Here is a 13,049-nt window from a genome sequence, read left to right as displayed (position 1 = left end):
TTATGCAGCCTGGATAAGAGGATGTTTGGCAGGGGTCGACCTCAGGGCAGCCTTTCCATGCCTATGAGGAGATTATCAGGAAGATCAAAGTCAGTCGTTTCATTGTTGTGGAAGAAGGATGAAACACAATGGATTTAAATTTTAGGAGGTTCTAACTAGGTCGAAGGGAAAACTTTTTCACTATTAAGACAGTCAAGCAGTGGAAAAGGATCCCCATAGAATATGTGAATCTTCTATCCTTGAGGTTTTCAGGATCAGGTTGGATAAAACCTGGCATAATGTGTCCTTGCCTCACTCTGCTTTGAGCATGAGGATGAACTAAACATCTCCTGAGGTCTCTTCTTAACTGAATTTTCCTATGGTTCAGGTGGCAAGGGAAAGTATGTGTATAGGATGCCAGCAGCTTCAGTATTTCAGGAGGTCTTGTGCTAAAGGACTTCTTGTAAGACTTATGTAAATGTGGTTATTTTTCCACTCCTTGTCAAACTTACAGGTTTAACAAGGTTGTGGATCTAAATTAGTCCACTCAGATTACCACTCAGCCGGACAATATTAAAATTATTTTTTTGGTTAAAGTTGCTGCTATTTCAGTTGGCTGTCTTAGAACCCAGTTTTGAAGGGATACCTTTTCAGATTATTTCTGAAAACAATCTGATTGCATAGTTCAGATGGTAATATTTCAGCATTAAAGGGACTGAGAAAGTGCAAGAGGAGCTTTCTGATTTATTTACCTCTGTGTTAGCTTTACTTTTCCCTTTGATAAATTGCACGACTGAAATACCGCTGCTAATGGTGTTAGCATTTTGCCCTCTTTAAGATATTAATGAACCCTGATTGAGAGAACAAGTTCTTGATGCTGCATCTAGTATTTTAGAAATGTATGGAAGAGGTGTAAATAATTGCAGTGTTATTAAGAACGTGGGATCCCCTCCAGGGAATTTTTCGCCTATGTTTTGTAATGAAAGTTGGGATGAATACAACAAGAAGTATCTATCTATGCTGAGCTTTTTTGTTGCTCTCTTCTTAGACCCTGAAAATTTGGTTGGCAGGCCACAAACCTTGATAAAGAAAATTAGCAAAATACTTATCATTTGTCTGTAAGGACAAAAAGAATGGCACTAGGCGTAACCAATCAGAGAGAGATCTCAGGAAGGTTGTTGTAGTGTCTGAGCTTTCTTACATGACACAGACATTTGAGGCATTTGCTGAAGGTTATAGGACTTCTGGAGACATGGAGAACACGACTGCACAGTCTTGAATTACCTTCACACTGAATGTAGCTGTCTGTTTGACAGAATCTGAATGTGGGAGAAGTTTTGTTTGCAACGCAGGCAAATATTTGAGAGATGGCAGGACATAACATTTGTGTTTCGGGTGGTTATTCACTTAATCAGTGGAGTAAAATTTCACTATCTTTACTTCACTTCTGCTTCAGTAAAGGTACAAGAGTACCTGAAGTTTAATCCCAAAGGTCTAGGCTGGTCTTTATCCTATGTTTTTAGTATAAATTTTTTGGTTTTAGCTATGGAAACATCATAATGGCTCTATTTTCATGCTGTCATCTGTTGCCACATCCACTTTTTAAAAACTTATTCTGTGAATAGAGTATGGAGTATCATGGAGTGTTTTCCTTTTGTTGACCTCGTAATATCCTCTGGATTCCATTACTGAAGATTGATTACTTGTCACAATATTTTATCCGTTTGTTCTACTTTCCTACTGCTATGGAACCTCACTTGTTATTTTAATTCTTAATTTTTTCTTGAGGAAACTTCTAAAGATTTGTATAAAGGAAAGCCTTCCACAATGTTTTTAGTCTGTTGCTTACCAAGAGGCATGTTCATATCATTTACAGTCCTGTTTCCACGTAGTTTCCTAAAGGAAAGCATCTGTAAGGATTAGCAACAATTCTTACGAAATGATGTAATTCGGCACTTTTTTCCACAAATAAGTTGTATTCCCTCCAGAAATTGTTAATGAGTATTTGATTATTTTCTGAATAATTTGGAGAGGTCATTTCTATTTTCTTAGAGCTTCACAGAACTCCTCCAGGCAGATTCCACTACACTTGGTCTCTGAATATAGGGTGGATAACCAGGAGAATTAGGAATCCTCTCAAATCTGTAGTGCAGACTTCAGTGCTCTCAAAGGTACTTGTGAAGCAAAAATATCATCTTCCCTTCTCTCCTTCAAAAGAAAGGCAGAAGAAATTTATTCAAGGATTTTTTTCTGATAGTACCAAAAATAAAAATTTATTCTTGTTTATTCCTTCAAGTCTTAATTTTTATGCAAGGAGGCTTCTGAATACAGCCATTCTCAGGTAGAACAGCCAAAGCTGGGTTTTTCACGAGGCATTTCAAACTCTGGGTAGAGTGGAGGGACTCTTCCCTGAAAACTATTGGAAGAGGATGTGGAAAGTGAATGCAATCTGTCCCTAAAAACTTTTCAAATGTATGTTCTTTATCTGTCTCATAGGATATCCCTTTGAGTTTGAATTTTAAATTAAGGTATGCTCTTTGTAAATAAGTGTCAACGTTGTCTGCTAATCAAAATAAGTAACATTTTCTGTAGTGCAAAATTTTGGGAGTTTTCCAGAGGAAGATTGTAGGATTTTAGAAAGGCAGGAAAGGCCTTGAGGACTTGCCGTCTTCTTACACTCATGTTGGCTGAGCTGTAACAGTATCGTTCTCAGTAACTTCGATGTATTTTAAAATGTCGGTAACAGTTTCCTTTGTTTTGCCGTGCAAGTTATTCAAATTTTTAGCGTTCGAAAGCTCCTAACGCTTAACCTGTACCATTTTTGTTGCAGTTAGTCATGATGCTTCTTGACTTATTTCCAGTGGGCAAAGAAAAACAGGTCACATTCTTTTTTTTTATAGCAGACATTTACATATCAAAGCGCATTATCATGTCTTACACTAATCTAATCTACAAACTGAACAGCACCGTTTCTATTACCTTTACATAAGTCATCATTTCTGAGCTTCTAATTGTCTTTGATGTTTTTAACTGACTTCTAGTTGGTCTACATATGTCTTGATGTTCTACTGTCCTAAGACACAGATACATCTCTCTTTGAAGACTTAGAAGGATGAGCAGTCAGTAAAGTAGTGGAGGCTGCTTTGTGATACTACTGTTGTATATGACAGTATAGCTGCTCTTTGCTGGTAACTTAGATTTATATTGCAAATTGTTTTAAACATTCTACTGTCTTTCTATAGAGCTTGTCTATCTTCCTCTTATTGTTTTGCAATTATAAGAAGTTTGTACTTCTTTTCACTGAAATTGTTTTGTTTCAGAAAGTTACTCGAATTAGTCAAGAAAACTTTAGATTCTATTTTTAAAAGTTGTCCTCTCAAAGACTTGAAATCAAAAGCAGTAATGATGTTTAGATTAATAAAATAGTCTCTAAATCTGTTACATGAGAAGGTATTAATGACAAATATTTTAAACTATTATTGTTATGACAGTGCTCTGAAAAGCTGCACTTGTTCACATATACTCACTTCATCCATTTTTATTAAGAAAAATAGAATTTGTGTGCACATAGCTTTACAGTACAGTTTACAATAATCAACATATTTTTGTCTAGATTACACTAGATTAACACTCTTCAGATTGTTAGTGAAATTATTATGAGAAGCTATATAGAAAGCCATGCTAAAATCCAGATATGATACTCAGTCCTCTTCAAGATTTGATTATAGTTATTCTTAATGAATTAATTTTGGACTACCACTTCTTCAGTATCTCAGTTCTTACAGAAAAATTATTCTAGTATTATATACTTAAATCGTACAGACTATGTGTTATACTCTGGGTAGGCCTTTACCGTCCTTTTGAAGGAACTGTTCTTCCCTTTTTGAGTCTACTGGAGGTGCAAATTCTGAAAGTCATTATTACCAATTTTGAGACTTGTTTAGCTGGAGTTCCAGAGTGAATTTGTCTGATCCCATTTTTGTGAAAACTTTCCTTTTATGTGAAGGTGATAAATAAGATCATGTTATTGGGGGGGGGGGGCGGGGGGAGGAAGACACGCTTAATTTACACAGTGTAACTGCAGTCTCTTAAAATCTGTTGGCAATCGTGTGTTCCTCGTGTTCTATAATCACAAGGTTCCTAGCTTTCCCAGACAAATGTCATTGTGTATGCAATAAGGGTGCTCTGGTTCTCTTCTCCTGCTTCAACTTGTGCCCTTACGAACTTACTTACCGTACAATTAGTCATATATGAAGTCTTAATAATTCACATGTAGCACATACACCTTTCTTACAGTGTCTTTCCAAAGGATTGTCCAGTAAAATGTCTGGAATGCTGTGTCCAGGTTTATACACCAATTTGGTACTTATTGAAATCATGTTCCAGGAGTGTGGAAGATCACTTTCCTATAGATTTCAAAAAGTGTAGTGCTTCAACATTCTTGAAGTTTCTCTCCAATGTGCTGTGAACCAAGTATTAAACATTAGTCTTCATTTATTCTCTAGCAGTCTTTCCAGCTTTCATGCTTAGGAAATGATACTTCTGGCAAAACAGGGTGTAGAATGAGTGAAAAGCTTTTATCAGCACCCAAGAACCTTTGCCTGCAAGGGAATTAAAGGAATATTAGGATAATGTTTCATGTGACCCTTTGGAAGTTGTTACTGTACAAGTGGAAAGGTAATAATTTTTTTGAATTCTGAAAAATGTGTGAGTCCTGACTTCCTGATAACCTTAGTAATTGCTTTTTAACCATGTGGATCACAACACGGAATGTGATCAGTGGTGTGACTTTGCTGCATCACCTGTGAAAGGCAAGTGACATGAAGAGGATTAGAGACAATCAGAGGAAGTATCATGAATACTTAAAGAAGTTGTGAGTATTGTGATGTGATTAGCAAGTACAGACAAAACCGTAAGATGGAGATGTCAGTGATCTGTGCAGTCTCCTGGACAGAAGCTTCCTTGTTTGCTATCCAAGCTAGTGACACACAGTGAGCAGGTATAGCCAGGGTAAACAAACTAGAAGTGGATTCAAAACTTTACGTTTTAAAGAAGGCTAAGTCTCTGTCAATACAATCAAATTCTTTTTATAGTTGATTATATAGGATTTGATAAGGTTCCAGTCAAGACTCACAGAAAAAAAGGTGTTTGCAAATTGCTACAGCAGTTGGTAAAACTTATTCCATACTTGGTGCCATCTACCATTAGGAATCAATAGAAGAACTAGGAAATGTAGAGAACCTGTCCTAGGGTTATCATGGGTGCTCTGAATGACTGTTGCTGAAAGACAAGAGAGGTATTGTTGATGGTTGTGTTTGTTCTCTGTAGAGAACAAACATTTCTCATTTCCTGTAATGATACCTGCTTCTCAGTTATGTTTGGTGTTATCTGGTTGAGTACCAGTATTTGCTGTTCAGTAATGATACAATGACATTCCTGAATCAGGGGAGAACCTCCTTTTATCTCAGAAGTTGTACATATTCCTGCTATATAAACAGAGAATGCACAAAGTTCTTTTAATGATACTATCTATGGAAAATCAACTACAAAAAGTCAGATTTATTTTTCTCCTGAATTACTGCCCAGCCCTAGATTTAGACTCAAAAGTTGCCTAAATATTTTCCTGTTCTAAAATAAGAAAGTTGGTTCATTCCTAAAGATATTTTCTGAAGATTTGTATATTATTTACTGCATCAACAGCATTCTGTAGAACAAACCTTCTCTATCTTGGAATCTCAGCTGGTTCAGCAAACTCTTTATAATTGTGTTCTTTAAAAAAACTTTTTTTTCTGTTATCTGGTCTTGGTAATGATATTTATTCTCAGACATATTCTCAGACTTCTCCCATAGGAAATACTCCAGACTGATCCCAAAATTAATAGCCAAAACCCTCTCTGTATAATGGGTGTAGTTTTCATAGAATCATTAAGGTTGAAAAAGATATCCAAGATCATCTGGTCCAACCTTTAATGGAAAACCATCATGCGAATTAAACCATAGCATCAAGTGCCACATGCAGTCGTTTCTTGAACACCTCCAGGAATGGTGACTCCACCACCTCCCTGGGCAGCCCATTCCAGTGCTTACCCACCCTTTCAGTGAAGAAATTCTTCCTGAGGTCCAACCTGAACCTCCTCTGGTGCAGTTTGAGGCTGTTTCCTCTAGTTGTCTGGGAGAATAGTCTGATCCCCACCTAGCCACGACCTCCTTTCAGGTGGTTGTAGAGAGTGATAAGGTCTCCCCTTGAGCTTCCTTTTCTCCAGGATAAACACCCGCAGCTCTTTCAACCACTTCTCACTGGACTTGTGCTCCAGCTCTGTTCCCCTTCTTCAGACTCACTCCAGCACCTCAGTGTCTTTCTTGTAGTGAGGGGCCCAGAACTGAACATAGCATTCAAGGTGTGTCTTCACCAATGCCGAGTACACAGGGACAGTCGCTGCCCTGGTCCTGCTGGCTGTGCTACTGCTGATACAGGCCAGGGTGCCGTTGGCCTTCTTAGCCACCTCAGTACACTTCTGGTTTTTGTCTGAAGCCTCAGTATTGAACAGAATGTGCTGTGTGTTCATTGTGTTGTACCTGTTCAAAACTGCTAAAGTTTGTGGTAGGGTGGAACTGTTCAAGAATGCTTTTCACCTCCATACACAGGCATTGTAGCTTCCAAGCCTCCTTGTTATCAGAGGCTTAACCATCATTAAATATTTCAGAAATATGTGAAGTTATTGCTGGAATGTGCAGCTTACAGGCCTTACTATCAAAACCTTTCAAGAATTTCCTTCAGGAGGAAGATATTTCCAAATACTTATTCGTAGTGCTGCCTAGGAGAGGCAAAGCTTTACTTTTGTTTCTTCATTTACTGGATTCTAAGACTGTTCAACGGAATGCACTGAAATCCTTCTGACCTCCTCAAGTCTATTCAAAGATAAAAAGAACCACTTTATCTGTTGCTGCAGTGTTACTTTTCAACATGAGAAATGCCAAATTAATACCAAATCAGATTCATCTTGTCATATTTATTCAGAAGTTTAGGACAAGGGAGAATCGAATCTGTTCCCTGTGTTCAGAAGTGTAACTCTGAAAAACAGTACGTGTTCCATTGTTGCAACTTTAAAAGTATTCATATAAGAGATAATTCAAGATTAAGATGTCAGTTATATCTCTTTGAAAAGTTCTGAGTCACCTCTAGTATTTGTAGAAATTATCCTGCAGCTTGTGTTTCCTGGGTGGTAGACATTACCATAAAAGAAAATGGTAGCTAATGATTCCTGCTACACATTACATTTGATCTTGTTAATTACCCAAAGAAATGGTAATTGCGGGGAGGAGCATAACAAGAATAGGAATCTGGTGAAAGGCAAGGGAGAAATCTTCTTAGGGTGTAGTGAGAACTTTGGTACTGGTGGCTGAGTGTGGTATCTGATTTGAGGAAGGGAAGTAGAGTAGTAGAAGAGTTTTGAAAATTTTTGGATGAGTCAAAACAGGGCTTCCCAGCTTTGTGGATGGTATGACAGAATATGGAGTTGTTGCTGATGGCCAAGGATTAAGATAATCCCATGTCATACCCTGCTCTCTACATACAGAAGTCATGGGACTTCTTACAGAATGGTCTAGGGAGACAAAATAAGCATAGCAGTCTGTAAAAAGAGATCATCAGTAAAAGCACACCTTTCATGTGAATTGAAGCTTTGATAGAGATATCCATTCTGTTTTTTCATCTACAGGTCTTAGATTCTTAACATTTCCAAAAATATCTGGTAGAAATTTAAGCCACAGAATAAAGCTGCTTTCTTGTTTAGTGGTGTTTCTTGAATGAAGCACATGGGAACTGTATTCCAGTTAATTTTGCTTGTTAGAAGTACTGATGCCGTGACCAGAATGACTAATAACAATCTCAGTCACTGCTTTCTGAAGATCAGTATTCCCCAATGGATGAATGGAATCTGAATGGTTGCTTTAAGAAGTGGAGACTGTGTGTGTCCCCCACCTTGCACAGTATTCCTTTTTAAGCCAAAAATACAGTTGGGACAGGTTGAAAAGCTTCTGTTTTTCAGATTTTTTTCTGGGCTAACAGAGGGAACTGATTAGTTAGAGAAATTAGAACTTCAAATGTAATTAATTGGAGAATTTATTTAATTAGATGGATGCTCTTATTTAAGTTTCTGTAGATACACTCAAATCCTGTAAAGAATGCACGTAGAAGCAAAAAATCGTACATTAACAAAAAAGGAGGGGAGATAAGGCAGGGAATGGTAGAAAAATGCCTTCAGATAATGAGTGTTTTCTAGATAGTAATGAGTGGGGGAGGTTGGAATAAATTTACCTAAAATAAAATTGTAAAAAAGACAAAAAAAAAGAAAAGAAAAAAATGTTAAAAATGAAATCCAAGTTAAGGAGGTTGCGTATGTTTTGGTTTTTTGGGTTTTTTAAAATTAAAAATGTGTGGCTGAAATGGCTAGTGCCTGTACACTGATCATTAAGTCTTCATCACTGACTGGGCCTTAATAAGAATCTTTTTGATCTTTTCTTTTTTCTGTCATCAACTTGCTTTCATTGATCATTTTCTAATAGCTGGTATTCTGAACCTTAGGTACTATTTTTATTTATTCTTTTTTGGTGGTGGGTTTTTTTGTTCCGTCTTCTCTGAAATGATCCCTTCTCTACTTGCAGTGGACAGCTTAAATTCCTAGGAAGTATACTGCAACTATCTCGATTGCATCTTGATCTAGCAATGATGTGCTTCCTACCAATCTTATTTAGACCTTTTGTGAAACACAGTTAAATGTAGAGCTACACATTAAAATTATATAGGTTATATTTAGAGTGTTTTTATATAAACATGAAACAACATAACTGTTCAGTTTTTCTGAATTATTATTCTAGGATCAAGACAACCTTTAATCCAACAATCTCAGCCTCCACCTTATTCATCACCTAGAGATGTTCCCCCAGACATATTGTTAGATTCTCCAGAAAGAAAGCAAAAGAAACAAAAGAAAATGAAGTTAGGCAAGGATGAAAAAGACCAGACTGAAAAAGCTGCAATGTATGATATCATTAGCTCTCCTTCCAAGGACTCCACTAAGCTTACATTAAGACTGTCTCGTGTAAGATCTTCGGATATGGACCAGCAGGATGATATGCTCTCTGGCTTGGAAAACAGCAGTGTGTCAGAGGGTGATATTCCTTTTAATGTGCAGTACCCAGGACAGACTTCTAAAACACCCGTTACTCCACAGGATGTTAACCGCCCACTAAACGCTGCTCAGTGTTTGCCGCAGCATGAACAGACAGCTTTCCTTCAGGCACAACAAGTGCCTGTTTTACAACAGAACACTTCAGTTGCTGCAAAACAACCTCAAACTCCTGTGGTACAGACACAGCAACAGGTTTCGCAACAAGGAGCTATAACGTCATATGATGAAGTAGAATTGGATGCATTGGCTGAAATTGAGCGGATAGAACGTGAATCAGCTATTGAAAGGGAGCGATTTTCAAAAGAAGTGCAAGATAAAGGTAAAAGGATTGTGTGTGTGTATATACACTATATATTCTATAAATATATATATATGCGCATATAAACCCCATATATATATATAAAAAAAACTTCCTGTCATTGTCACATAGTTCAATTCTGTTTACTCAGTGTAGGTTCTTCTGCAACATTCATCTCCATTCCCTTCCAACAATGAACTGTAATCTTTCATATATGCATATTTTGAATATCTGATAGTCTTTATTTGGGGTCTTAATGGACGGAAAGTGAAATTCTTATGTTTCAAAATTCTTTTAAGATACTCTTTACTTTGAACCATGAGACTGAATGAAGTACAATTGATGTTGTTTATAGTTTCTAAAACCCCAGCAGTACCAGAAATCAAAATTTGTAGTGAGTTTTGATAGTTGTATTATTAATCCATGTTGCCTAATTTAAGAAAATTCAGGAAACGGTTTTGTCCCATTTCTATTCATATCCCCATTTGGATTTAATGTGAAGGAGATGTTAGACTAAAATCACATCTATTCTGTTCTTTTAAAAGTAGCGTAATAATTGGGTAGCATATACAATTATGTCGTCTGTAATGTTTGTTCAACTGAATGTTAATTATTATATAGGCATTAGAAACTTTAGAGAACTACCATATATCTGTACGGTCTCTAGCACAGAACCAGGTGGGCTTCTGAGATGTTTTATCTTTGCTTCAGTAGGTGCACCTGTCTTAATAGATTTAATTGAATCTATCAATTTTTTCATTTTGATTTCTCTTTCTGTTGTTAATTGGTTTGAAGGTCTTCAGTGTCAGACGTATTTTTTGAATTAGATAATAATAATTTACCATAAGTATTTTTCAGAATCTTCCTCTGCACCGTGTTTAACTTCTGAGAAAAAGATCTTTCGTAACATAATCCTAATTTATTAGATACTCTCGAGAAAAGTCTTGCAGAATGGAAAATGGTGAAAATTCTGATTTTGGAAGTTCATAGGTAAAAATGGTCCATGGAGACATACTTGAATGGAATGAATTTACACACAGTTTGGGTTTTAACCACCAGAGAGGGTGCAAATTTGCTCCCTTTTCAAAGTGGTTTTTCACTATTTTTAAAGATGCCTGAGTGATGAGGGGAAGAGAGAGTTTGTGTGTGTGTGTGTGTATGTGTGTAAACATTGTTGCAGTACTAAAAGGTTGAACTTCTAAGATGTTTCTTATTTGGTAACTAAATCAAATCTTTTTAGGAAAAACTATTTATGAACATAAGGAGAAAAGGTGTGTTCACCTCAAAAAAGATGTCTACTGATCTCTACTGTCTTTAATTTTAATTCAGTGAAATGGGGAATTTGTTTATTTGCTTAAATCTCTTCCATTAATTATAAATTTATTGTTGGAGAGCTTGTGGTTTGTGGCCTAATACTTCAAAAGCAACATTTATGTCCACGCACTTGAAATAGAATCTCCACCATGTTTTACTTGAGAAGCAGCTGAAAAAATGCACAGCAGCTTTCAAACACTTTGATTAAGACTAAAAACATACTTTCTGTTTTGTTTTGGCTTTCAGAAAATGTTGAGTATTAGTTGTAAAGTTTGTTTACCATAATTAAACATCCATGGTCAGAGCCTTGATTTGTTTCTTTTGGGGAAAGGAGTGATTTTTGTAGAATGTGACCCTTCCTGTTCACCACTGGTCAGTAACCATCTTCCCAAATACAGATTCTGATCTTATGGTTTCTCCCCTTAGCTGCATCCACTAGTAGGTCTCAGATCTTCCTGAGTTCCTATACTTGGTATAAATCAGGTGCAAGAGTTGCTGCCTCATATTGGGACAAATTATAACTATTTATTCACTTGTGCTAAGTTGCCTCTATGATAGACAGCAGCACTTTTCACTTTGGCTCTTGAGGTTTCAGCCATGACTGCATAGTATATAGTAGAAAGATTTTTAGCAGTCTTGGAACAGATTTCCTGAAAATGTTGCCTCGGAGAAATACAGTTACTACTTTTTTGGTAGTGCTTTTAAATTTGTGCTATGTCTAGAAACTGATACCCTCTGGGATTTTTCTAGTTAGAGCTGTTTAGTTTGGTGAGGCTGCAAGAGGAAGCTTCCTCTATTATTCCTATGGGAATATGTCTGTTGGAAACATATTCAGTAACTTCTAAATATGTCATTCATTTCTGCAAAGCTGCGTATAGTGTATTTATACAAAAGCCTGGCATTTGTGCATTTTTGTACATGTACTGTAACTTCAGATCACATTTTGTCTGGAAAAGAGTGTGGGTGTAGCAAGTGCTCAGGCTAATTAAAGTGAGAGTGCATAGTGCCAGATGATGCTTTACAATAGCAAGCGTTGTTTTAGAGAACTTACTCAGAATGCTAGCACATGCTAAAATCTGCATGGAAGCTTCTTTGCTGCTTTTGTAACAGAGGCATGGGAATGCATATTACAGCCATATGTGTTTTCTGTGTGTACTCACACCAGTTTCTATAAATTACTTTCAGTAAAGTGGTACTCACAAGTTTTGATAGTAGATTAGTGGTCTCTTCTGTCCTTTATTTCAGACATGAAATCTCAATAGTTCTATGCTCCATCACAGATTTTCAAATGCTTTCTTTTTAACAGTAACGGTTTGGTTGGATAGGACATGTTCTTCTGAGGCTAATAACCGGTAGTGTGGAGGTGTTTATTTCAGAGAAGCAGCAGAAATTTTTTGGGGGGCATTCTTGCTAAAAATTATACAACTTGGCTAAGGCAATGCTCAGGTCTGGGGTCTTTTTTTGATGCTGAGGTCCTTTTATTATATTTGGTACTGGTGGGAAATGGGGATTGGAGCCTTGTGGTAATTAGAGTACTTTCTGTAATAACTCATTGTTTCTAATAAAACTGTAAAAATATTTAACTTCTACCAAACAAAGTCTCTCAAAGTGGGAGGCAGTCTGTGTTTCAGAAGAGGAACTAACACAGGGTTTTGCAGAATTGCCTTCTTTGAAAAGCAGCTTATCATTCTGAAATCTGATTTTCATGCTTTTGCTTTATTAAGAGGAATCTTTAGTGCAAAAATCACTACTGCAAAATCCAACAAACTTGAGCTAGTGTGTGTCAGGTATGCATAAGGAGTGATTTTAGATTACAGACTTCCTTCCTCATATCTGAGTGCTTTCTGCAGCTGTGTTTTTATAATTCTGTTCTTTTGGGGTACTTGGCTCTTGGATTAAGTGGAGTGTATTGTCTTTGATTGTCTTTTGAGTGTATTGTCATGATAGAGAGCTGTGAAATTTGAAAAGCTGTTTTCATCCTTGTCCTCTGTATGGAAGGGCAGGAGTTCATCTCTTTCTACTTTCTCCATCAAGAAAGTCTCTCCATTGATTAGTTTCACAAGTAAGTTTTCTGTATCTGTTAGTGAAAGGAGATTTGAAGATCTAGGCAGTTGGCACCAAAAGTTACATTCTAATACATCCATTACATTTAGTAGCTTCAGTACTGCTAAGTAAGTCCTTGGAACGTGACGTAACTCAGGTCTTCAGTTCCCATTGCTCCCCTCACAATGGCCTCTATACCCTCATCAGATACAAAAATGTGCAGT

General features: G+C 36.8%; 1 protein-coding gene across 6 annotated transcripts in view; it reads left to right on the top strand.

The window, feature by feature from the left end:
• NIPBL (NIPBL cohesin loading factor) overlaps positions 1-13,049 on the top strand; it is a 135,089-nt gene that overhangs the window by 54,405 nt on the left and 67,635 nt on the right. For 5 of the 6 annotated variants that reach the window (XM_032097412.1, XM_032097407.1, XM_032097408.1 and 2 more), the window contains one exon: positions 8,857-9,489. The exons of the other annotated variant lie outside the window; for it this stretch is intronic. In XM_032097412.1, coding sequence (XP_031953303.1) covers positions 8,857-9,489 — 633 coding nt within the window. The remainder of the gene's footprint in view (positions 1-8,856; positions 9,490-13,049) is intronic. 6 annotated transcript variants of the gene reach the window in all.

The sequence above is a fragment of the Corvus moneduloides genome, chromosome Z (assembly GCF_009650955.1).
Source record: "Corvus moneduloides isolate bCorMon1 chromosome Z, bCorMon1.pri, whole genome shotgun sequence".
NCBI lineage: Eukaryota > Metazoa > Chordata > Aves > Passeriformes > Corvidae > Corvus > Corvus moneduloides.
This window is presented reverse-complemented; position numbering and strand designations above follow the sequence as displayed.